The following is a 27,693-nucleotide window of genomic DNA, read 5'->3' as shown; positions in this document are numbered from 1 at the left end:
AAAAAAATTACCAGTCGATAATCTTTGATGAATACAGATGCAAAAATCCTCAACAAAATATTAGCAAACCGAATCCAGCAATACATTAAAAGGATCATACACCATGATCAAATTGGATTCATTCCAGGGTCACAAGGATAGTTCAGCATACTCAAATTAATCATTGTGATGCACTATATTAACAAAAGAAAAGACAAAAACCACATGATCAACTCAACAGATGCAGAAAAAGCATTTAAAAAAATTCAGTATCCATTCATGATAAAAACTCTCACCAAAGTGGGTATAGAGGGAACATAACATAATAAAAGCTGCTTATAACAAGCCTACAGCCAATGTAATACTCAACAGTGAAAAGCTAAATGCTTTCCCACTAAATTCAAAAACAAGACAAGGATGCCCAATCTCACCACTTCTATTCAACATAGTATTGGAAGTCCTAGCCACAGAAATCAGACAAGAAAAAGAAATGAGGTATCCAAATTATAAAGGAAGAGATAAAACTGTAACTATTTGCAAATGACATGATACTCTACATAGAGAACCCTGAAGTCTTCACACAAAAACTATTAGAACTAATAAATGAATTTATCATGGTAGCAGGATACAAGATTAATATACAGAAATCTGTTGCATTTCTTTATACTAATAATGAAATATCAGAAAGAAAAATTTTTTTTAAATTCCATTTAAAATCACATCAAAGAAAAAATAACTAGGAATAAGCTTAATGGAGGAGGTGAAAGACCTATGCACTGAAAACTACAAAATATTGAAAAAGGAAATTGAAGATGATTCAAAGAAATGGAAAAATATACCATGCTTTTGGATTGGAAAAATTAATATTGTTAAAAATGTCCATACTACCCAAAGCAATCTACAGATTAAATGCAATCCCTATCAAAATACCTATGACATTTTTCACAGAACTAGAACAAATAATCCTAAAATGTATACGGAACCACAAAAGACCCAGAATTGCCAAAGAAATCCTGAGAAAAAAAGAACAAAGCTGGAGGTATAATCCTTGCAGACTTCAGACTATACTACAAAGCTGCAGTAATCAAAACAGCATGCGATTGACACAAAAACAGACATATAGATCAATGGAATCGAATAGAGAACCCAGGAATAAACTATGCACCTGTGGTCAGTCTACAACAAAGGAGACAAGAATATACAATGGAGGAAAGATAATCTCTTCAACAGGTGATATTAGGAAAGCTGGACAGCTACATGTAAATTAATAAAATTAGAACATTCCCTGACAACATATATAAAAATAAATTCAAAATGGTTTAAAAACCTAAGTGTAAGACACAATACCATAAAACTCCTAGAAGAGAACATAGGCATAACATCCTCTGACATAAATCAGAGAATTTTCTGTTTTCTACTGAGCCCACGTGCCACAACTACTGAAGCCTGAGCACCTAGAGCCTGTGCTCCACAACAAGAGAAGCCACTGTGATGAGAAGCCCTTGTACCACAACGAAGAGCAGCCCCCGCTCACTGCAACTAGAGAAAGCCCGTGTGCAGCAACAAAGACCCAATGCAGCCAAAAATAAATAAATTTATTTGAATAAATTTAATAAATTTAATAAATAATACAATAAATAATAAATAAAATTATTAATTATTTATTTATTTAAAAAAAAAGAAAGAAGCTTATGGTCACCAAAGCGGGTCGGGGGACAAATTAGGAGTATGGTATTACCACATACAAACCACTCTACATAAAATAAGCAATAAGAATTTACTGTATAGCACAGGGAATTATATTCAATATCTTATAATAACCTATAATGGAATATAATCTGAAAAAAAATAATAACTGAATCACTATGCTGTATACCTGAAACTAACACAATATTGTAAATCAACTATACTTCAATTAAAAAAATGCAAAACCATTCTTAGCTTGTAGACTATACAAAGACAGGCAGTGGGCCCAGTGTGGCCCACAATCTGTGGGCAAAGAAAGTCATCAGGAAGTATCATGTTTAATGTTGAAACACTGAAAGTTTTCCTTTAAAATGAGGAAGAAGAAAATGGTGCCCACTTTCACCATTATATTTTTCATTATTTTATTCTTCACCATTATATTCAGCTACAGACTAGAAGTGTTTGTCAGCACAGTGAGCCTAAATATATATATATATGTGTATATATATATGTATATGTGTGTATATGTGTATATATTTTCAATAGATGTATATATATAGAGAGAGAGAGAGAGAGAGATTTTTGAATAGAAAAGAAGAAACAACTGTCATTTGCAGGTGTTATAATTGTATATGTAGAGAATTAAAAGGAAAATACAGAGAAATTATTGGAATTAAAAAGAGAATTTAGCAAAATTCCTGGATATAGAAACAATATACAAATTCATAGAAAACAGCAAAAACAAACAGAATTTTAAAAAATAAGATACTGCTATAAAATGTTTAAAAATATACTTAGTTTTGCTGATCTTTTCCTAACCTTTTAGAGTAGATGCTCATTCATTAAGTTGTAGCCTTTATTTTGATAATATCTGCATTTAAATTTCTCCCTAAGTACTATTTCAGCTATATCCCACAAGTTTTGATATGAAATACTTCTGTTGTAATTTACTTCTAAAATGTTACGAGTTTTCATTAGAATTTTGGTCTTTGTCCTTTATGTTATTTGGAAGTGTAATACTTAACTTTCAAACAATGGGCATTTTTTACTTCTTGTTACAGTTTTCTAACATTAGGGTCTGGAAAAGACTAAATTTGCATAATCCGAAGTGTTATTCTTAAAAGACTATATATGGTGTATACCATACACCACTATACTATATATGTATCTCGCCTTTAATCAGGGTAGAAATCATCCACCTAAAATGAATGATTGGAAAAAATTAATGTTATAACATCATCTTAAAAATAAAAGATTCTGGTATTCTGCCCACTGCTCCCACAGTAGGAGCTGGTTCCGAGGACTCGCCTTTAGAGAGTAATGTGATGTTGAGACCACCTGGACCGGAGACTCTGCTTCATTATCTTCAAGGCAAGAAGAGGCAGCATGACAGTGGCCCTGTTGGTAGAGGACTTGATTTGGCACCCGAGTCTACTTCTTACACCCTGTGTACCTGGGGCAAGTTTTCTGGTTGCTCTCAACTTCAGTTTCCTCATCTGGCTAATTGGGAGTACAGGGCCCCAGCTCATCCTCCCACAGCCCCCAGTGAGGAAGGCAGAAGAATATTCCTAGAGCTGGGGAGAGAGCAACGTTCTGCAGAGCCAGGCAGCTCAGAAACAGTCAAACTTTTCTCTAGGCCAAAAGGTCAGAATTAGAAAAGTCTGAATGAAAAATTCTGGACCAGAAATTCTGAGGTGCAGCCCAGCGACCTGTGTTTTCACAAGCCCTCCAAGTGGTTCTGATGCCCTAAAAATTGAGAGTCACTGATCCACTCCATTTTGTTGCTTTGCTCCATATTCGGCTGAGTCCAAAATAGCCGTATGGCTGACAAGGTCTTGGTGCTCTGGCTGGCTGTCAGACCTGAGCCTCGGAGGTGGGAGAGCCGAATTCAGGACATTGGACCACCAGAGACCTCCTGGCCCCATGTAATATCATTTGGCAAGAGCTCTCCCAGAGATCTCCGTCTCAACGATAAGACCCAGCTCCACCCAACAACCAGCAAGCTACAGTGCTGGATACCCCATGCTAAACAACTAGCAAGACAGGAACACAACCCCACCCATTAGCAGGGAGGCCGCCTAAAATTATAAGTTCATAGACACCCCAAAACACACTGCCGGACACAGCCCTGCACACCAGAGAGACAAGATCCAGCCTCATCCATCAGAACACAGGCACCAGTCCACTTCACCAGGAAGCCTACACAAGCCACTGAACCATCCTCATCCATTGGGGGCAGACATCAAAAACAATGGGAACTACAAACCCGCAGCCTGCAAAAATGAGACCCCAAACACAGTAAGTTAAGCAAAATGAGAAGACAGAGAAATATACAGCAGATGAAGGAGCAAGGTAAAAACCCACCAGAACAAACAACTGAAGAGAAAATAGGCAGTCTACCTGAAAAAGAAATCAGAGTAATGATAGTAAAGGTGATCCAAAATCTTGGAAATAGAATGGAGAAAATACAAGAAACGTTTAACAAGGACCTAGAAGAACTAAAGAGCAAACAAACAATGATGAACAAAACAATAAATGAAATTAAAAATTCTCTAGAAGGAATCAATAGCAGAATAACTGAGGCAGAAGAACGGGTAAGTGACCTAAAAGATAAAATAGTGGAAATAACTACTGCAGAGCAGAATTAAGAAAAAAGAATGAAAAGAAATGAGGACAGTCTCAGAGACCTCTGGGACAACATTAAATGCAACATATGAATTATAGGGGGTCCCAGGAGAATAGAAAAAGAAAGGGACTGAGAAAATATTTGAAGAGATTATAGTTGAAAACTTCCCTAATATGGGAAAGGAAATAGTCAATCAAGTCCAAGAGGTGCAGTGAGTCCCATACAGGATAAATCCAGGGAGAAACATGCACCTCAATACATAAGACAAGAAACATATTAATCAAATTATCAAAAATTAAATACAAAGAAAAATTAAAAACAGCAAGGGAAAATCAACAATTAACATACAAGGGAATCCCCATAAGGTTAACAACTGATCTTTCAGCAGAAACTCTGAAAGCCAGAAGGCAGTGGCAGGACATATTTAAAGTGACAAAAGGGAAAAACCTACAACCAAGATTACTCTACTCAGCAAGGATCTCATTCAGGTTCGACAGAGAAATTAAAATCTTTACAGACAAGCAAAAGCTAAGAGAATTCAGCACCACAAAACCAGCTGTACAACAAATGCTAAAGGAACTTCTCTAGGCAGGAAACACAAGAGAAGGAAAAGACTTACAATAAAAACCCAGAACAATTAAGTAAATGGTAATAGGAACATACATATCGATAATTGCCTTCAATGTAAATGGATTAAGTGTTCCAACCAAAAGACACAGACTGGCTGAATGGATACAAAAACAAGACCCATATATATGCTGACTACAAGAGACCCACTTCAGACCTAGGGACACATACAGACTGAAAGTGAGGGGATGGAAAAAGATATTCCATGCAAATGGAAATCAAAAGAAAGCTGTAGTAGCAATTCTCATATCAGACAAAATAGACTTTAAAATAAAGACTATTACAAGAGACAAAGAAGGACACTACATAATGATCAAGGGATCAATCCGAGAAGAAGATATAACAATTGTAAATATTTACACACCCAACATAGGAGCACCTCAATACATAAGGCAAATGCTAACAGCCATAAAAGGGGAAATCGACAATAACACAATAATAGTAGGGGACTTTAACACCCCACTTTCACCAAAGGACAGATGATCCAAAATAAAAATAAGTAAGGAAACACAAGCTTTAAATGATACATTAACCAAGATGGATTTAATTGATATTTATAGGACATTCCATCCAAAAACAGCAGATTACACTCTCCTCTCAAGTGATCATGGAACATTCTCCAGGATAGATCATATCTTGGGTCACAAGTCAAGCCTTGGTAAATTTAAGAAAATTGAAATCGTATCAAGTATCTTTTCTGACCACAGTGCTATGAGACTAGATACCAATTACAGGAAAAAATCTGGAAAAAAAAAACAAAACATGGAGACTAAACAATACACTACTGTATAACCAAGAGATCACTGAAGAAATCAAAGAGGAAATCAAAAAATACCTAGAAACAAATGACAATGAAAACACGACAACTCAAAACCTGTGGGATGCACCAAAAGCAGTTCTAAGAGGGAAGTTTATAGCAATATAATCCTACCTCATGGAACAAGAAAAATCTCAAATAAACAACCTAACCTTACACCTAAAGCAACTAGAGAAAGAAGAACAAAAAAAACCCCAAAGTCAGCAGAAGGAAAGAAATCATAAAGATCAGATCAGAAATAAATGAAAAAGAAATGAAGGAAATGACAGCAAAGATCAATAAAACTAAAAGCTGGTTCTTTGAAAAGATAAACAAAATTGGTAAACCATTAGCCAGACTCATCAAGAAAAAAAGGGAGAAGACTCAAATCAGCAGAATTAGAAATGAAAAAGGAGAAGTAACAACTGACACTGCAGAAATACAAAGGATCATGAGAGATTACTACAAGCAACTATAGGCCAATAAAATGGGCAACCTGAAGGAAATGGACAAATTCTTAGAAAAGCACAATCTTCTGAGGCTGAATGAGGAAGAAATAGAAAATATAAACAGACCAATCACAAGCACTGAAATTGAAACGGTGATTAAAAATCTTCCAACAAACAAAAGCCCTGGACAAGATGACTTCACAGGAGAATTCTATCAAACATTTAGAGAAGAGCTAACACCTATCCTTCTCAAACTCTTCCAAAATATAACAGAGAGAGGAACATTCCCAAACTCATTCTATGAGGCCACAATCACCCTGCTACCAAAACCACACAAAGATGGCACAAAAAAGGAAAACTACAGGCCCGTATCACTGATGAACATAGATGCAAAACTTCTTAACAAAATACTAGCAAACAGAATCCAGCAGCACATTAAAAGGATCATACACCATAATCAAGTGGGGTTTATCCCGGGAATGCAAGGATTCTTCAGTATAGTAAATCAATCAATGTGATACACCATATTCACAAATTGAAGGAGAAAAACCATATCATCATCTCAGTAGGTGCAGAAAAAGCTTTCAACAAAATTCAACACCCATTTATGATAAAAACTCTCGAGAAAGTACGCATAGAGGGAACTTACCTCAACATAATTAAGGCCATATATGACAGAGCCACAGCCAACATCATTCTCAATGGTGAAAAACTGAAACCATTTTCACTAAGATCAGGAACAAGACAAGGTTGCCCACTCTCACCACTGATATTCAACATGGTTTTGGAAGTTTTAGCCACAGCAGTCAGAGAAGAAAAAGAAATAAAAGGAATCCAAATCGGAAAAGAAGAAGTAAAACTCTCATTGTTTGCAGATGACATGATACTGTACGTAGAGAATCCTAAAGATACTACCAGAAAACTACTAGAGCTAATCAATGAATTTGGTAAAGTAGCAGGATACACAATTAATGCACAGAAATTTCTTTCATTCCTATACAATAATGATGAAAATCTGGAAGAGAAATTAAGGAAACACTCCCATTTACCCTTGCAACAGAAAGAATAAAATATCTAGGAATAAACCTGCCTAAGGAGACAAAAGACCTGTATGCCGAAAACTATAAGGTAGTGATGAAAGAAATTAAACGTGATACAAACAGATGGAGATACACCATGTTCTTGGATTGGAAGAATCAATATTGTGAAAATGACTATACTACCCAAATCAATCTACAGATTCAATGCAATCCCTATCAAACTACCACTGGTATTTTTCACAGAATTAGAGCAAAAATTTCACAGTTTCTATGGAAACACAGAAGACCCCGAATAGCCAAAGCAATCTTGAGGTAGAAAAACTGAGCAGGAGGAATCAGGCTCCCTGACTTCAGACTATACTACAAAGCCACAGTAATCAAGACAGTATGGTACTGGAACAAAAACAGAAATATAGATCAATGGAACAGGATAGAAAGCCCAGAGATAAACCCACGCACATATGGTCACCTTGTCTTTGATAAAGGAGGCAAGAATACACAATGGCAAATGACAGCCTCTTCAATAAGTGGTGCTGGGACAACTGGACAACTACATGTAAAAGAATGAAATTAGAACACTCCCTAGCACCATACACAAAAATGAACTCAAAGTGGATTAAAGACCTAAATGTAAGGCCAGGCACTATAAAACTCTTAGGGGAAAACATAGGCAGGACACTCTGACATAAATCACAGCAAGATCCTTTTTGGCCCACTTCCTGGAGAAATGGAAATAAAAACAAACATAAACAAATGGGACCTAATGAAACTTAAAAGCTTTTGCACAGCTAAGGAAACCATAAACAAGACGAAAACACCACCCTCAGAATGGGATAAAATATTTGCAAACAAAGCAACTTACAAAGCAGTAATCTCCAAAATATACAAGCAGCTCATGTAGCTAAATCTCAAAAAAACAAAAAACCCAATCGAAAAATGGGCAGAAGACCTAAATAGACATTTCTCCAAAGCAGATATACAGATTGCCAACAAACACATGAAAGGATGCTCCACATCAGTAATCATTAGAGAAATGCAAATCAAAACTACAATGAGGTATCACCTCACCCCGGTCAGAATGGCCATCATCAAAAAATCTACAAACAATAAATGCGTGAGAGGGTGTGGAGAAAAGGGAACCCTCTTGCACTGTTGGTGGGAATGTAAATTGATACAGCCACTATGGAGAACAGTATGGAGGTTCCTCAAAAACCTAAAAATAGAACTACCATACACCCCAGCAATCCCACTACTGGGCATATACCCTGAGAAAACCATAATTCAAAACCATAATGCAATGTTCATTGCAGCTCTATTTACAATAGCCAGGACATGGAAGCAACCTAAGTGTTCATCGACAGATGAATGGATAAAGGAGATGTGGCATATATATACAATGGAATATTACTCAGCCATAAAAAGAAACGAAATTGAGTTATTTGTAGTGAGGTAGATGGACCTAGAGTCTGTCATACAGAGTGAAGTAAGTCAGAAAGAGAAAAACAAATACCATATGGTAACACATATATATGGAATCTAAAAAAAGAAAATGGTTCTGAAGAACCTAGGGGCAGGACAGGAATAAAGATGCAGACGTAGAAAATGGACTTGAGGACATGGGGAGAGGGAAGGGTAAGCTGGGATGAAGTGAGAGAGTGGCATTGACATATATACACTGCCAAATGTAAAATAGGTAGTGGGAAGCAGCTGCATAGCACAGGGAGATCAGCTCAGTGCATTGTGACCACCTAGAAGGGCGGGATAGGGAGGGTGGGAGGGAGATGCAAGAGGGAGGGAATATGGGGATATATGTATATGTGTAGCTGATACACTTTGTTATACAGCAGAAACTAACACCACAATGTAAAGCAATTATGCTCCAATAAAGATGTTAAAATAAATAAATAAATAAAAGAGTCTATTAACCCTTGTCATTTTAAGCATTAAGAGTACTTCTGTTTCGTAGATAAGAATTCCCAGCCGCAAGCATACAGTTAAAAATCTAGGTTTATCTTGCCTCCTTAAAATGAAATTATTATTTTAACCAACAGTTTTTTCATAGAGTCTATCATTTTTTAAGCATATGTTAGTTAACTGTTCTTTTATTTTAATTAAATGTTACAGGATATGGAGCCTAGTTGATCATGCACTAATAGCAAGGTGTAATATGGAAGAACCAATTCGTTGTGCAGCTGTAAATGTAGATGGGATCCATCTTGCCCTTGGAATGAAGGATGGCTCATTCACTGTACTTAGAGTAAGGTATGTAATAGGGTAGAAGTAGAAAGAGAGAGTAAATTTCTGTTAAGTGAGATAGAGTGCATAGCACTTATTTTTACCCATTTCCTTTAACCCCCTCCCTTCTTATTAACATACATTTTCTCAAATATTAGTTTCATTAAGTATAAAAAATATGTTTTTAAAAATGGCTTTGTCAGAAAATTAAGTTGACTCAAAACCCTTGGTTTGGGGGATTAAGAATGCTTAGTAGATTAATGACTAAAATTTTGAGTTAAATTTGGGTCTTGATTTTTATTTCTTGGTAGTATTGATTTTCAGTAATGACCTTCTGACATAGAAGAGGGAGAATGAGACCTTGAAACTGTTAAAAATGAGTGAATGGTTTTGTTGTTATTTGCAGATTTATGCTTTGAAAAAAATGCCTGCATCTCTCCCTTTGTTTGGGTGATTAGAAAAGTTTAAAGAATTTGTTAAAGCAGTTAGCATCTTTTGTTGGATTATAGATATGTTGGATTATTGCATTCAGTTGAATTCTGTACAGCCATTTAAAAATTTGCTGTAGATCCACACGTGTTCACGATGACAAGTATCTATGAAATTTTTCACATCCAGTTTAATGAATCATAGGGCCATCCACCCAGTTGCCCAATCCAGAAACCATTGATTCATTTCTTTCCTTTGTCTCTCATGTCTAGTTAATCACTAAATTCTGGAGAACCTAATTCCTAAATAGCTCTCAAATTAATCTACTTCCTTCCACTCTCACCACTGTACTCTTTTATAAACTTTTGCCATGTCTTACCTGGATTGGTGGAATAGAATCTCAGCTGGCCTCCTTACCTCCTATTTTGCTTCCTCAAGTCCTTTTTAACACTCTACAGTTATAGTGATGCCTTTTAAAACACATTTGTTTGCATCCCTCGTCTTTCTAAAGTATGATAAAAGCATCGCACTGTCCTTAGGATGAAGTTCATAATTCTTAACATAGCATATCCTGCCCATCTCTCTAGCCTATTTCTTTCTACTGCAGTCTCTTTCTTTTAACATGTATAAAACATCTTTCATTTTTTCAGATACATCATGTCCTCTTGTACTTCTGAGCTGCTATAGATATGACTCTTCTTTCTGGGACAGGTTTCTATAATGAGATATGCTGAGATTTTTCTCTTAATCTAATTTTTTATTGGGATAAAACATACATAATATAAAATTTACCATTTTAAACATTTTTAAGTGTAAAACTCAGTGTCATTAAGTACATTTGAGTTGTTTTACAACCAAGAATTTAAGATGCGTGTAGAACACCTGAGAATTTCTATCAGATAGTTGGTATGCATTAAAAATAGTGATTGTTATTTTTTCGTTTGTACATTTACTTGTCCTTTCAATTATTGTATGCAAGAAACTGGGTGAATAAATTATCTCTAATAAGTCAGTATTTTAGCAACTCAAAAATATTCTTTTTGGGGGGTAAGTGAGGCATGTGTCGCACAGCTTGCGCGATCTCAGTTCCCTGACCAGAGATTGAACTCTGGGCCATGGCAGTGAAAGCCTGGAATCCTAACCAATAGGCCACCAGGGAACTCCCTCAAAAATATTCCTAATCCTTCTTAATTTACCTGGTCACTGTTTCTTCTTGGTTCGCTGTGTATATTCTCTGTATCATAGAGCAGAATTTATAAGTATAGCAGTAGTAAAGTGCCCTCACAGGAGTGGTTATGTTATGATTAGAGGAACATAGCATAGATTAGAAACTAACACACTGATTCTTAAATTGGGGTACAAGGTGATGTGCCAGGGCAAAATCATATAACTTCTTAGAACGTCTCTTTTCCTTGTGATAAAAATGTTAAATAATTTTATATTAAAACAAACACTAATATCATGGAGTCAAATGAAAAATTGCAAATATTTTTCAAATTAGAAGATACATATGAATACATATAAAACTTTGACTGGTGGTGGGCTGCATGGTATTATCAACATCAAACTCTTCAGAGGCGCTAATTCATTCTCATAAGTAATTAGGGAGACTTCAGTGGAAGAGCTTGGTGAGCATGGTTAATAAATTATGCTGAAGATGGAGTAAGGTTTCCTTCAGTGTATGGGGTAGACTTTAGTTGTAAAAGTATTAACGTTGCCATTTTAGATTCTACCAGTCTCTAGCCAGTTGTCTTTTCTGACAGTGTCACTGCTGAGTTATATCAACTTTAAAAGGATTAGGACAGTTTTTCCCCTAACTAATCACACATTCATTTAATTTTTTTTCAACATATTTATATTTTGTCTGCCTCATTTCATGGGAGTAATAAGTTCTGAAAGTTGTTTCCTGGCTTTCAAAAAGTAACTCTTTTATGTCCATTATTTTTTCACATCGAAGGTGTTTTTGTCTCTCTGCCCCCACCAAGAGCACTATTAAAACATGCTCAAATATGTCTTATCTTAAAATTCCTACCTCGAGCCTGAGGCCCTCTTTGGTTATATCACATCTCTCTTCTCTTTCACAGTAAAAATCTCAAAAACCTGCCTATTTTACTGTCTCTCTTTCCTTCCAATTAACTTATCAACTTTCTACCCCCATTCCAATATAGCTTTTGCCTTCATCTTTAAATTGGAAAACCCTCACTAATAGTGCCCTGTAACTAAAACCAGGAGATATTTTTCAGTTCTCATCTAAATTGATTCTCAGCAGTAAATTTGACCCCTTGAACAACTTGCTCCTTCTCAAAACATGCTCTTCCCTGGCTTTAGATGTTAATTCTCTTTGTCTTTGCAGCCTCTGGCTCCATTTTCTTTATATGCTAATTATCTTCTGCCTACCCAGTAAAATTGAAGTCCCTCAAAGCTCAGATTCTAGGCTTCCTGCTCTTTTCTACTCTGTATTTTCTCACTAGGTAATCTCATCCTACCTGTAGCTTCAGTTACTACCCATAGCCTGATGATCCCAGATGCATAGTTCTAGCCCTGTTATCGCCTCTAAACTCCAGTCATGCATATTCAGTTGCTTATTTAACATCACTTGGGTATCTCAAAGACATCTGCAATTCAGCATGTCCAAAGCTGAACCCAGCATCCCCCCTCCCAAACTGATCTTCTGTCTCTGGGCCCTGTTCTGTCCATGTTCTCGTATAAGCCAAAAACCTAGGCATTATCATTGATACCTCTCTCTCTCTAACCACCATTTTTTTTTTTTTTTTTACATCTTTATTGGAGTATAATTGCTTTACAATGTTGTGTTAGTTTCTGCTGTATAACAAAGTGAATCAGCTATATGTATACATATATCACCATATCCCCTCCTTCTTGAGCCTCCCTCCCACCCTCTCTATCCCACCCTTCTAGGTGGTCAAAGCACTGAGCTGATCTCCCTGCGCTATGCATCTGCTTCCCACTAGCTCTTTGTTTTACAGTTGGTAGTGTATATATGTCAATGCTACTGACTCACTTCATCCCAGCTTCCCCTTCCCCCCTCCCCTGTTTCCTCAAGTCCATTCTCTACGTCTGTGTCTTTATTCCTGTCCTGCCCCTAGGTTCATGAGAACCTTTTTTTTTTTTTTACGTTCCATATACATGTGTTAGCATATTTTTTCTCTTTCTGACTTACTTCACTCTGTATGATAGACTCTAGGTCCATCCACTTCACTACAAGTAACTCAATTTCGTTTCTTTTTGTGGCTGAGTAATATTCCATTGTATATATGTGCTACATCTTCTTTATCCATTCATCTGTCGATGGACACTTAGGTTGCTTCCGTGTCCTTGCTACTGTAAATAGTGCAGTAGTGAACACTGTGGTACATGTCTCTTGAATTATGGTTTTCTCAGGGTATATGCCCACTAGTGGGATTGCTGGGTCATATGGTAGTTCTATTTTTAGTTTTTTGAGGAATCTCCATACTCTCCTTAGTGGCTGTATCAGTTTACATTCCTACCAGCAGTGCAGGAGGGTTCCCTTTTCTCCACACCCTCTCCAGCGTTTATTGTTTGTAGATTTTTTGGTGATGGCCATTCTGACCGATGTGAGGTGATACCTCATTGTAGCTTTGATTTGCATTTCTCTAATGATCAGTGATGTTGAGCATTCTTTCATGTGTTTGTTGGCAATCTGTATATCTTCTTTGGAGAAATGTCTATTTAGGTCTTCTGCCCATTTTTGGATTAGGTTGTTTTTTGATATTGAGCTGCTTGTATATTTTGAGGATTAATCCTTTGTCTGTTGCTTCATTTGCAAATATTTTCTCCCATTCTGAGGGTTGTCTTTTTGTGTTGTTTATGGTTTCCTTAGCTGTGCAAAAGATTTTAAGTTTCATTAGGTCCCATTTGTTTATTTTTGTTTTTATTTCCATTTCTCTAGGAGATAACCACCATTTATAATCCATCACTACATCCTGTTGATTTTACTTACCTGATGAATTGTCTAGGAGCATTTTAGTTAAGGTTTGTGAATAAGATTAGAATGATAATATCTTTAACATATACTAAATACTCTATAATAGTATGGATTGTATAATACTGTATATTTCAGATCATTTCACTTCTTTCTGAAGTCTGAGCAACCACCATCTGTAGTAGTCTTCTAATTGGTCTTAATCCTGCTGTTATACTCCTTCAATTTGTTTTTTACTCTGTTTTTACCAGATTAGTGATCTGATTGATTCATCCCACCCTAGCTTATATTTACAAGTTAAGGCCAAAAATCTTTAGATGTATGAGGACTTTTATAATTTTCCCTTAGTCTTCCTTGCGAGACTCTGCTCACATCAAAGCCCCCTTTGCTTGTTTCAGTACCACTATACTGGGCTTCTCAAGCTGAGCTTGAATGCTTTCTCTTGCCATCAGCAATTTCACATAATTTTAGCTCTGCTGGAATGTAGGCTTTTTCCTCCCAGTTCCTGTCTTCTGCTAAGCTAAGTCCCATTAATTCCTCAGAATGAAGTTTAAACTCCACTTCTTTTGGTCTGTTTCCTCTAACACCTTCACCTAGGAACGCTTCTTCTGTTATATGCTCTATCAATATATATGCTCTATTAATATTGTGTACTTTTACTTTTGTGATGTGTTACGGACTGCTAATGTATGAGTATTCCCAGGCTTTGACCTCCCTCTGCTTCTTAAAGAAATCACAGAATTTGCATACCAGTTTCCCAGAAGACTTAATTCAGAATTTTTAGAAATCAATACATTTTCATCTAATAATAGTCTTCTTACCTGTAAATTTGTCAAAGAAACTTTGTCAGAGAAGATAGTTATAATTCATAGTGTTGATGTAATAACGTAATACATACTATAAAACCAGTCAATCAGAATCTCTTTCCCTCACTGTTGGTTTCTTCTCTGTGTGCGTGTGTTGGTTGGTGGACAGGGCCACAGTAGTAGAAAGCAAGAGACAACCTCAGATATCCACACTTATTTCTCTTGTTAACTAGGAGCAGTTAAGTCCCTAGAACAAAAAAGCTGTAAAAAAATTACCAAAATAATTCTGAAGAATTTTCCAGGAGCATTTTAACTAATGTTCATGATTGATACTGGAATGATTATATTTTAATAAAGAAGGTATAAAAAAGAAAAGCTTTCAAATAGTGTCTTAGATGTTTTCTTAAAAATCTTGCTCCATATAGATATAGATGAATGGCTGGATGTACTAATGGATGGCTGAGTGGTTGGATGGATGAATGGTATGAAGAAAGGGAGGTAAGATGCATGGATTTAAATTAAAACTGAAAGGAAGAAGTCACTGGGAAAGGTAGAAGTAGCTACATTATTCTGTGCTTAGGAAGAGGACCTTGCAAGTTGCAGGGTCTAAGGCAAAAGTGACGTTGACCAGGAAAGCTCTTTTAAAAAGTACTTTTTTTTCCTTCATTTATTTTGCTTTGTTTTGTTCTGATTCCCTTTTGTAGTTAAGGGGATGATTTTCGTCTCTTTCTTTATAGGATTAACACCAGGGTAAAGCCCAGGTTCCTTGGCAATGTATCAGATCTGTTACACACTGTCCTCAATTTATCTCTTTAACCCCATCAAGTCACTGCTTTTCCCACTTATCTTGTATCCACGTTGTATTATCTACTGTTCTTCAAATGTGCCATGTATTTGCATTGCTCATGCTGTGTCTTCTTTCTGGAAAACCTTCAATCTTTTATACTTAGCCAGCCCCTCAGGTCTTATGCTCAAATAGGTATCACTCTTCCTTGGTCCCTTCCTGCCTTTAGTCTTTTAGTTACTGATTGATTGATTGCCACGCTGGGTCTTTGTAGCTGTGCTTGGGTTTCACTAGTTGCGGCGAGCCAGGCTACTCTTCGTTGTGGTGTGTGGGCTTCTCATTGCGGTGGCTAGTTGCATCACGTGGGCTCAGTAGTTGTGGCACGTGGGCCCTAGAGCACACAGGCTTCAGTAGTTGTGACGCGTGGGCTCGGTAGTTGTGATGCACGGGCTCTAAAGCACATGGGCTTCAGTAGTTGTGGTGCATGGGCTCAGTAGTTGTGGCTCGAAGGCTCTAGATCGTGGGCTCAGTAGTTGTGGTGCATGGGCTTAGTTGCTCCTTGGCATGTGAGATCTTCCCAGACCAGGGATCGAACCCGTGTCCCCTGCATTGGCAGGCAGCTTCTTAACCACTGTTCCACCAGGGAAGTCCCCTGCCTTTAGTCTTAACCATTTTTCAGTGTTTCTTATAGAACTTCACACATAACCTTTTGAGCACTCACTACATTTTCTCAATTATAAAGTATAATTACTTTATCTCTGTCTCTCACAGAAGATGAGTTCATCTTTGTGTGTCATGTGCCTAAAACAGTTAAATACTTAATGTTACTGAAAGAAATATGAGTTTTATTGCTTTAAATTGTCCATTTAGAAACTGTAAAAATTGGGAAATAACCATTTAAGCTTTTATTCTTGAATTATCTGTTGATAACCTTTCAGATGGGTAATGCAAAATTTATTTGGAAAACGTCCCTGGCACTAGTTAGAAATAGAATTCTCACTTCCTCCTGCCCCTTCTCCCTTGCTGCCTCTCTCTTCTCCACCTCTCCAACCAACTCCACATGTTTGGAAACTCAGTAGTGTTTAACTAAGTGTTTACCCATTTTTATGGCTATTACCAGTACCTGTTATTTTTCTGGAAAGTCAGTTATAAGGCGTCATTAAAAATATTTAACTTTGCTGGCTGACGTGGTCGCTAATTGGGAAGAATTTGTATTCTATTAAAAAAGGTCAAAGAGGTTGAAATAAAAGTAACTAGTGGTATCTATGTAAAGATATACATTCAAATGTATTACTGAAATAATACAAATCAATTTCTCCTTTCTTTATTTCCTGGATGCAATTTTGTGCATTTGCTTCATTACAAAAATTTAATTTGAAAATCATGGCTTTTATAATTAAGCATTTTTCATAAACTCAGTACTTATAAGGAACTTCATCATAAAAATCCATGACTTTATTTCCTTTATTGTATGACTCCAGAAATTTAGGATGAATCTCTGAACTACTTAAAATTAAGTAATTTAGGAACTGAAATTTAGCATTTTTCTCTACTTCCAGCATATATTGTCCTCATGTATTTCTGTTCAGCAAAATTATTCCTGAGTTAATACTACTTGTCTCATTTACATTTGTTTTATGGTTTATAAATACTTGATACAGCCTCACAGTCATTTTAGACACATTTGAAAAGTGAACTAATTCTGTAGTTACTTCTTTGTGTATGGTCTCATTTTTTTTCTCTTTACAGAGATATGACGGAAGTTGTACATATTAAAGATCGGAAGGAGGCAATTCATGAGTTAAAATATTCACCAGATGGAACTTACCTTGCTGTTGGATGCAATGACAGCTCAGTTGATATTTATGGAGTTTCTCAGCGTTACAAAAAATTTGGGGAATGTGTTGGATCACTTAGTTTCATCACTCACTTGGACTGGTCCTCAGACAGTAGATATTTACAAACAAATGATGGGAATGGTAAAAGACTTTTTTATAGGATGCCAGGTAAAAATTTCCTATAAATTACTTATAATTTGTAGATTTTTAGTTCCTTTAAAATATCTTAGAATTTCATTAGAGGCAGAGTGTAAGTTACATTTGATTATAGGAAATCAAAGAAGATACAAGCTAATATTTCAGGCATTGTGATCTTTTCTCTATGGCTGCCTTATCATTTGAAATCCTTTTGGTTCTTAATTAAAACTTAATTGCTTGGAGGATCTAAGACCTATTTTATGTTGAAGTCCATGCCATATGAGTAGTATATGGTAAAGTCCTAGTGTATATTAGAAAGTCAAAATGCCATTTTTAATGGGTACAACTAATTAACTAAATACAACTGATACAGATGTCTGACTATAAATTGGGTTTTTGTTGTTATCTCAGACTTTGCAAATATTAATAATATAGCTAACAAACTAATTTTGAAAAACAGAATTTTTATCAAAGATTTAAAAAGAGAAGAATAAAAGCAACCATCAAAATGTTATCTCTCAGCCCTTTACTTAGTATGATGCTTAGTGAATTAGTCACTATATTAAAATAACTTATTTAACAAGAGTAGCTGCATATTTAAATTAATGCATCTCTCCAAAAGTTTTCATTAACAATCTGTATGTAATGAAGATTGACTGAATCCTGAAGTCCTATTACCTAACATAAATGTATTACTTGTCACTGATCCTTCCTTTGCGATCCTTTCAGTTATCTTTCTCAACCGTTTATCTTCTTAGGTTTCTTTTTCAGTACCTGATTTGCCACTTTTGTATAGCTTTTACTTTTCCTTCTAACTTACCCCATTGTGACTGATCTGTAGCATGATTTTAATAGGGTTCAGTTTTACTGTCCACATGCATGAACCTGCTAAGCTACCTCATCATCAAATCTGTATGTCTCTGAATCAGCATAATTTTGGTAGTGGCTTTTTAACAACTCCTTGCACTTAATTTCCTCCTTTCCTTGCTATATTCACTTACCTATTCATGTATTCTCCTTTAACAGGATGGAGAAGATATTTAAATTTTGGAGTTTACCATGTTATCAGTACAGTTTATGCTTGAGTAAAAATCAAAGGAAATAACTTCTTAAATTAATACTATGATTTATTTTTAGGAGGAAAAGAAGTGACAAATAAAGAAGAAATAAAAGGTGTTCATTGGGCTTCATGGACATGTGTTTCAGGCCTTGAAGTAAATGGAATTTGGCCCAAGTATTCAGATATCAGTGATATAAACTCAGTAGATGGAAACTATACTGGCCAAGTTTTAGTTACAGCTGATGACTATGGAATTGTAAAATTATTTCGATATCCTTGTTTAAGAAAAGGTATCTTTTCTTTCAAAATATTATTAATTAACCTCTGTCTTATAAAAGACTTAAGTTCTGGGCTTTCCTGGTGGCACAGTGGTTGAGAGTCTGCCTGCCGATGCAGGGGACACGGGTTCGTGCCCCGGTCCGGGAAGATCCCACATGCCGCGGAGCGGCTGGGCCCATGAGCCATGGCCCCTGAGCCTGCGCGTCCGGAGCCTGTGCTCCACAACGGGAGAGGCCACAACAGTGAGAGGCCCGCGTACCGCAAAAAAAAAAAAAAAAAAAAAAGACTTAAGTTCTTACAGAAAATTAGTCTTAAGATAAATAAGAGGGTTTATACTTTTTAAAATATGTGTGCTGTTGGTTTGGTGAAGGATTTCATGAAAATGAACAGAATTAGTTATAGTATTTTGATAATTCAGAAATTATTGTCATATGTTACATTTATTTTTGGATATGAAGTTTTTATTAGAAAATTATTTTTGAATTCATATATTATAAATGGGCTAATACTTTACCTCTTTCTTTTTAAAGAATCATTTTTCTCCCCACTTCCAGAATTGCTTCATATAGTTGGGATGTACAATGATAGTTATACTTTTCTTATGGCTTATTATCTTTAATCATTTAACTTGTTGAACATATATCTTTTAGGAGACATTTTTCTTATGTCATTTTCTCAAGAATTCTGATGAAGTAGTCAGCTGTGCGAGTACAGGTCACAGTTTGGAATCTATTGGTTTGTTTGTTGGTTTTTATCTGAGAGTGTGTTTTTGCTTAAAATCCTTAACATGTATTGTTTTGACATTTATTTTTCATAACTGGCGGTGGGAGAAAAATAAGGGGTCTTATCACTGGTTATTTTCTATATATAATATGTATCACCTCTTTTTCTTGGATCTCTTTTAAAGTGATGATATTAATCATTCTGTTAATAGACCTGAGAATAATTAAATGAAATGCTCTATTAGTCATTTATTTGTTCCATGCCTTGTTCCAGAAAGTATTTGAGTCAGCTTATAACAAGTCCATAAGTACTAAAATAATTATATGAGTAAATAATTCATACCAGGGGAAGTATAAATAGAAATACTATATTAAAATCAGATAAAGAAAATGTTTGACATTTTCTTCTTCAGTAGTCAAACATCAAAATTGAATCTGAGCTTCCTGGAAACCAAAAATTAGATAAAGCAGGGCACAAAATAATTTTCACTTTAGCTATTTAAAAAAAAAAAAGCATACTTATTACTACTCAGAGAAAGCCAAGTTTCTTCTGAGATTTAATTTTCAAAGAACTCTCTCATAATATAGGGCCTTATATTAGGTGCACTGAGTGTATTCATAGAGTATCAACATCTATAGCAGATGCAGTCATGATTTTCACCCAGTTAATAAAAGCTGTTGGACAAATGTTAAAATGCAATTTAGTAAAAAGGTAATTTTGGAAACAGCAGAAATAGTTTTGTTCAAATAGTTTAGGTAGTCCCCTTGATGTTAAACTTAAGGGCGCAAGTTTCCCAGAAGTCTAGACTGGTAATTGCTATACCTCTACAGTAAAGTGGTGAGTTCCAGATCCTGCCAGCTATGCCATGTTGTCACTTCCTGCCTGCAACATGTCAGCTTCCTAGGTGCATGTGAAAGTACCTCCATAAGTAACGCTAAGGGTGTTAATAAAGGCTAACAAATCTCTAGCAATTGAAGTACCGTATTTCTGGATCCCACCACATAGCCAGGACATGAGAGTCACCAGGCACAACAAATTTTATTGTGACTCAAAATGATACTTGCCTAGTTAGAAGGTGTGAGATTTAGTACGATTAATCATGGTGATATTAATCTTAGACATTGCTTCTACTCACTGTTTCATACACTGACCTCTCTGCAGAAAAAGAGTAATTTTCTGAGTTTTCATAGTCAAATGCATGGGATTTACTCACAAGCTTTATCTTCTGCAACAGGGAAGACAGTATTTTTGTTGCTCAATAATTTTGTTTCATTTACAAAATGTGTAGTAGTCTTCTGAATTGCTGTAGGAATATTTTACCAAAGTCTTTAAGAAAAGTTAGTCTTGTTCAGTTACTGCTTCAAGAATATAAATTGTTTTTCTTATTTTCTGTTTTTTTTAGATTTTTGTTAGACATTTATTTTATGGTAAGGGTTTTTATTTCTAGGCACTTGTGAGTCAGCTTGAGACTATCGGTAGGTAATTGGGAGAGAAGAAGACAAAGATTAGTAGAAGTATTTTAAGATTCTGTATTTATTGAATTTACATAGTTGCATAAAGCTAGTAGTATTACTAGAAAAACTCTTTTAGATTAGTTATGAAGTTGTATATTATTTCATTACAATAAGTTGTACTATTGATCCAACTTAAGATTGAGAAAAGATTGTGTCTGATGTATTAATGTATTTTAGATATCCACTTAAGTAATATCCATTACATTCTAAGAAGTGAAGCTTTTACAAAATGTGGAAAGAAGTTAAATAATAGAAGTAGCTTACGTTATAGAATCATTGTAATTGCAGCACAAAATGTGTGAGGTTAGCCCAGAATGTTCCTCTTCCACATTTAGCCCCCTCAAATCCCAGACCAAAGGAACATTACTCCTCTTTTTTTTTTTTTTTTGTCCATTGTTATCCTCTTTCTTTCTAGATTCTCCTGCTCTTGACCATAATCTCTCTCAAATAATCAGACTGTTCCCAGGCAGCAGCACAGAGGCTGTGGTGGTGGGTGAGAAGGCGGGGTGGGGGAGGATGGAGAGGTGAGGGCATGGTTGCTTTAATCTGACACCTTCATCACTGTTAATAATTGTCAAGACTCTTTCAGTACTTATTGACAAATGAACATTTCTATTTGGTAAAAATATTTTTTAGATTCCAGAAGAAAATTCATTGGAAAAACAAATATCAAACAATAAAACAGATTTGTGATGGGGAATTATTCAACACCGCTTTTCTAAGATTCTGAGATTTCTAAGATATTGTTGCATATAGCTCTAGTGTATTTGTTTTTCATTGCTGTAAAATACTTGTGAAAATGTGGTACAGTTCATGTGTTTATTCTCCTGTCAGTGGACATTTGGGTTCTTTAGTCTTTTGCTATGATATACAAGTTTCCAAAGATGTATACTTAGGAGTGAAATTGCTGGGTCATAGAGAATTTATAAGAAAACGCCAAATTGTTTTCCACAATGGTTATACCATTTTACAAACCCTGTTGGTCTACATCCTCTTAAGCACTTGACATTGCCACACTTTTTATTTTTGTAAATCTAGTTGGTGTAAATGGTGTCACATTGTCTTAATTTACATTTATCTAATTACTAAAAAGATTGACCATCTTTTCCAATATTTTTTGATTTTCGGCATTTCCTCTTCTATCAAACACAAGTTCATATCTTTTGCCTATTTTTAGAGTTATTTCTTTTATCGTTTTATAGAAATAATTTTATATACTCTAGATACAAATGATTTGTAATTTTTATGGATTATAGATGCCTTTTTTTGAGTTTGTTAGTTATTTTTTTTAATGATGTCTTTTGTTGACTAGTTTTTATTTCAGTGTAGTCAAATCAGTTTCTCTTTTTTTTTTTTCTGAACAATGCTGTTTTATGTATTAAGGAATTCTACTTTTTACTAGGGTCAAAAAAGATATTCTTATATATTTTATATCTAGAAGTTTTAAGGTCATCAAAACATTGTTAAATGGGAAAAAAATCTTTTGTCATATTGCTACAATTTATTGAAGAGATTTAACTCATGTTAACTTTGTGTTAAAATATACCCTAAAATAAATTAGAAAAGACATGGGATCATTGAAACATAAATATTTCAGTCTATTGCTTTATCCTCACCAAGAATTATCATTCTGTTCTCATTTAAATTAGGAAAGCTATGACCATTCTAGCTTGCTTTGATAAATCTTTTCTCTGAGATGTTAGTCCTAATTGATGACATACTGTTTAGGCCTTAAATGTTCTTTTATCATTTCCTATCATATGTCAGTTTTTAATAATGAAGGGACTTTGAGAGCTTATAATCCAATTTATACTAAAATGGAAATGGAGTCTAAGAGAGGTTAACTGATGTGCTCAAGCTCCTGTGCTATTAAGTAGTCAAGATGACACTCAAACTCTAGTCTTTTGATTTCAACTCTAATATTCTTTACATCAGACGTTTTGTCCCCTTTAATGAATTGTAAGTGTTGGAGTTCATGCCCTCTCAGTCTCCACTACTCTTCTTCCCGCCTCTACAATCTAGCATTTCAACTCAAGTGTATAGGCAGAGTAAGGGAAAATATGATCTTTCTTTTTTTTTTTTTTTCCTTTCTTTCCCTTTCTTCAAATACCTAATGAATGTTTGCTATGTATCAGGCATCAGGGATGTATGATAAACAAGATACAATCCTGCCCTCAAGGAGCTTATAGTTTATTAGAGGAGTTAACAAGTAAATAGACTATTACATTTGAGTGTTATAAATACATGGGGTAATAACAGGGATTTCTGGAAGCACGATAAGAGGATATGATTGGTCTTGGTGAGTCATGGTCACTTCTTAAAAGATGTGATATCTAGGTTTACTTTTAAGATAAACTGTTTATCATAGTTAGATAAACAGTGCTGGTTATTGAATAATTATTAATAAAGTCACTTTGATTAGAAATAACTGGCTTCCCTTAGACTTATTCCATAGCTTTCTTGTTGAATTGCCTTGGTTCTTCCAGAGGAATTGATCTTTGAAAAGTCACAGAGAATATCATTTGGAAGGCCTTACAGGATTATCTACACCTCTCTTGGAACTATCACCCAATATAGTCAATTAGAATAGGTGCTCAGATAACTCTTCTTCATTTGCTCTAAACATAACAAAATTAGTACACCTTAAAAACTTGGAATTTTATTTGCTGAAATTTCTGGTTTTACCTTTTAAGTCTCTCTGTTGCCTAAGAGTATGTACAGGGCCCCATCAAAGGAAGTAATAGCCAGAGTCCTCTTGACAGGCAAATAATGCATTCTCTCATAAGAGGGATGGGACTAAATCTTACCTTATTGGACTTGTGGAGTGAACTGTGGCAAGTTACCCATCTAGGAAGTTACTGACTTCTGTCAAGCTACATAAAAAATTGATTCTTAAAAAAATAACATTACTGTCAGGTAGCAGTAAATTGTAATTTATATAGTTTGGGTCACATCTTTTATGCTTTGATTAGATGGCTATCCCTAAATTCATGGCCAAGGTGAAGGTTTTTCTCCAGTTTGTAATTGATGGATCTTTGCCATCCTGAAATACAAGCCTTCTGTAACTTCAAATAAAACTTCTAAAACATTATCAAAATGAAACCAAACATTATTGTGTTTAGTGTACTCTAACAGGAACATATACATGTTGCCAAATATCAAGTTTATCTAAGCAAGATATAGAAAATGTATTCTGAACTTAGAACCACAAAAATGGTTCCTATCATTGCACAGATTTTTTAAAAATTAGCCAGAAAGTTAAACAAATCCTTTACAGTTGGAGAAGTCTGGTATATAAAACCTTAACCAAATGCTGCTACTTAACATCACTAGTGATAGAACTGTGGTGCCCCTTAAAATGATGTATCCAAAAGGACACAACATTGCCTGTGCAAAAAACACATCTTAATCTAATCATGAAGAAACATCAGACAAACCCACATTGAAGGACATTATACCAAATATATAGGTTTAAAAAAATGACTATAAAAGATAGTTGTTGGGACAACTGGATGTATTTTATTTTGGTTAGTATGGTATATTACATTGATTGATTTTTGTATCTTGAACCAACCTTGCATTCCTGGCATAAGTCCCATTTGGTTATGGTGTGTAGTCCTTTTTATATGTTGCTCATATTTTCTTGATGGCTTAAGCTTTAAAAGGATCTTCGCAGCTAAGGCTGAGAATAGTGGGGGAGGAGATTGGTCAATATCACTTAAGACCAAAGGTGTCAGGCCAAAACATTCAAATATCTGAATATAAAAACAATTGATCCCCTTGTAGCTGCAGGCTTTTCTCAAAGCAGTAAGATAATGCTTCACAGCTCTTGTGGTTCTTACCAAATTATATTGTGAATCAGTAGAGCAAAGATTTATGTCCCTTGATGTACACTCATTCATTTGTTCACTCAGTGAATTTTTGAATTAACATTTTTCCCCTTTGATCATAATTAAGGTAATAGAAATAGGATGCATTGGTTCAGGTATAGAAATTGTTGTTTATAGTGTTTTTGTGTGTGTGTATTGGCATTTGTTTATCAATTTAAAGGTATATTTTTGTTATAGGGGCCAAGTTTAAAAAATACATTGGCCATTCAGCTCATGTAACTAATGTCAGATGGTCACATGATTATCAGTGGGTTATTTCTATTGGTGGAGCAGATCACTCTGTCTTTCAGTGGAAATTTATTCCTGAAAGAAAACTAAAAGATGCTCTTCACATAGCACCCCAAGGTGAGTAGAACACACTGCCTAAACAATTTCTCTGTCAAATAACTCTTCAGTAACCCCCAAATAACAATTTTACTCTTGAAACATACACAAGCCTCGTATGTTAACAGTATAGATTATTATGATTAGTGGAAATTTTAAATAAAATATTAGGTCTATATGTTTAAACTCAGTTGTCACAGAGCATGGACTACAAAGTACTTTTGGTTACACTTTCATCTATCAAATGATGAGTAAAAAACATGCATTAGTAAAACAAACATTTAATGTATTCTCTGGGAGATGGGTATCTAGGTTTCAGTATGGTTTTTTTGACAAAGAAAAATTATCTAATGTCAGTTCATCTGTTGCATTATGGTATTTTCTAGCTATTTTTCATGTTAATTATAGGTTATATTCACTTATATTTGCACAGACATTTAAATTTGATGTAGCGGTCATTGGGGAGCCAGTGAAGGGATTTAAAGGAACTATTGAGTTTGCAGTGAGTGGAGAGGAAGATAATCTGTAGTACAGTTTACTGACATCTGTGTCACTTGAATAGGTAATTTCATTTGCTTGTTTTATGGCTTGTCTCCATGTCAGTTGGCACAGTCAGCTCTTAATCATTAATTTTATTGTGCTGTTTTGAAAATGAATCTTCTTTAAACAGGTAATGTTTCATTTTTTTAAATTATAGAAAATCTGGCTGACTCTAATAGTGATGAATCAGATTCAGATCTGTCTGATGTTCCAGAACTGGACTCTGAAATTGAACAAGAGACACAGCTCACCTACCGTCGGCAGGTAATTTTTATTACCACATGATTTTTTCCTGAAAAATTCTAGTTTCTTCTTTACCTTGCTCCCTGTTGTTTACTCATCTATTGTTATCTTTTGCAGTTTTTAATTTTCCAAGAAATGTATGGCTGTTTCCCCCTTTAAGAGTGAAAAGTATACTTGTGTAAAATGTTATTTATATTAAGTGCTTGATATACTAACTGTGCCTGTATTGTATTGTATTATATATTATATGTGCTTTTTGTCGCAGTACACTTCCATTTATTTCCTTTAAAATACTCTCTTACGAAGTATAAAAATTTCATGGAAACTAAATGTGTATTTGTCAGTGTGATACTTAGAAAATGTAAATACGTTTGTCTTTCCAAGGAAGTAAATTTCATAAAGAATCTTCCTATTGAAGACAGTTGTTAAAACTTTAGCGATCATAGTAACCACGATGTCTGAAGTTACACTAGGAATATATAATACCTTTATAAATTTGTGTTCTAAGAATATTTCTACTTATGTATATTATTTAAAGGTTTACACGGAAGATCTACCTCAGCTTAAAGAACAATACAAAGAGAAACAAAAAAGTGGTACTTCTAAAAGAAGAGAGCGGGCTCCAGGAAATAGTATTCGATTACACTTTGTTCACGGGTACAAAACGACTACTTTTCATTTATGTGTTTGAATTTTGGTTCACATTTACTAGCTATGTGACTTTGAGCAAGACACTTAACCTCTCTGTGTTTCTGTTTTACCATCTGTAAAATGGAGATAACAGTATTTTTCTTGATAGGGTTCTGGTGAGGAGTAAATAAGTCAATACTTGTGGTGACTTAGAATGTTTTCTGGCACTATATAAGTATTTATTAAATAAAAAATTAATTTGTCTTATGAAAATTTAGTGTTATATTTATAGAAATGGATCTCTTTAAACAAAATAAGTGAAATGTGAGAGATTATCATCTCCCCTAAATATGTCTAATTTGTAATGATATTGTGGCTTGTTTTGGCCTAAGCATTTTGGCCTATATATTATAATTTCAATAAAATACAGTTTCTGGATTCTCTTAGAATATCTGGCAATACAGGTCTCACATTTTATCCCAGGACAACAGAGTCTCCAGTCCAACTCTTTCCTTCCCCTCACCTAGTAATCATTGTCTTACCTGGCTTATAATGTTTTCAAGAATTTGAAAAACAACAGATTTATTTAGTAAAAATATTTTTCCTCCAGTGGTAAAATAGACAGTATTTCTTTTTGTTTGTTTGTTTGGAAGCATTTTGTGTGTGTGTGTGTGTGTGTGTGTGTTTTAATTGGAGTATAGTTGATTTACAATGTTGTTTTAGTTTCAGGTGTATAGCAGAGTGAATCAGTTGTACATATACATATATCCACTCTTTTTTAGATTCTTTTCCCATATAGGCCATTACAGAGTATTAAGTAGTGTTCCCTGTGCTGCTATTCAGTAGGTCCTTATTAGTTATCTATTTTATCTATATTGATCATTTTTGAGAGGATTTGACTACTTGTTTTCTGGATGTGTATAATATTTTTAAATTGTTGTTAAAACTTATTTTTGTAATATATATTGATATATTTTATTCTCATGGTTGAACAGTGTGTATAAAAGGATACACTCTGAAAATCATCTTCCTACCTCTGCCCTCCCAGCCAGCATTTCCCCCCCACCCAAAGGGAATCACTGTTACCTAGTTT

At 34.9% G+C, this 27,693-nt stretch overlaps 1 protein-coding gene across 3 annotated transcripts in view; it reads left to right on the top strand.

Moving 5' to 3' along the window:
- The window catches only part of EML5 (EMAP like 5), a 160,189-nt gene that overhangs the window by 56,376 nt on the left and 76,120 nt on the right, over window positions 1–27,693 (top strand). For all 3 annotated transcript variants that reach the window (XR_003795831.1, XM_029237319.1, XM_029237320.1), the window contains 6 exons: window positions 9,328–9,465; window positions 17,171–17,427; window positions 18,535–18,747; window positions 25,041–25,208; window positions 25,885–25,991; window positions 26,509–26,627. Coding sequence is in view for 2 of the 3 variants with exons in the window: in XM_029237319.1 (XP_029093152.1) it covers window positions 9,328–9,465; window positions 17,171–17,427; window positions 18,535–18,747; window positions 25,041–25,208; window positions 25,885–25,991; window positions 26,509–26,627 (1,002 nt within the window). In the remaining variant the exon portion in view is untranslated. The remainder of the gene's footprint in view (window positions 1–9,327; window positions 9,466–17,170; window positions 17,428–18,534; window positions 18,748–25,040; window positions 25,209–25,884; window positions 25,992–26,508; window positions 26,628–27,693) is intronic.

This window comes from Monodon monoceros, unplaced genomic scaffold (genome assembly GCF_005190385.1).
Source record: "Monodon monoceros isolate NGI ecotype Baffin Bay Population unplaced genomic scaffold, NGI_Narwhal_1 Super_Scaffold_21, whole genome shotgun sequence".
NCBI lineage: Eukaryota > Metazoa > Chordata > Mammalia > Artiodactyla > Monodontidae > Monodon > Monodon monoceros.
This window is presented reverse-complemented; position numbering and strand designations above follow the sequence as displayed.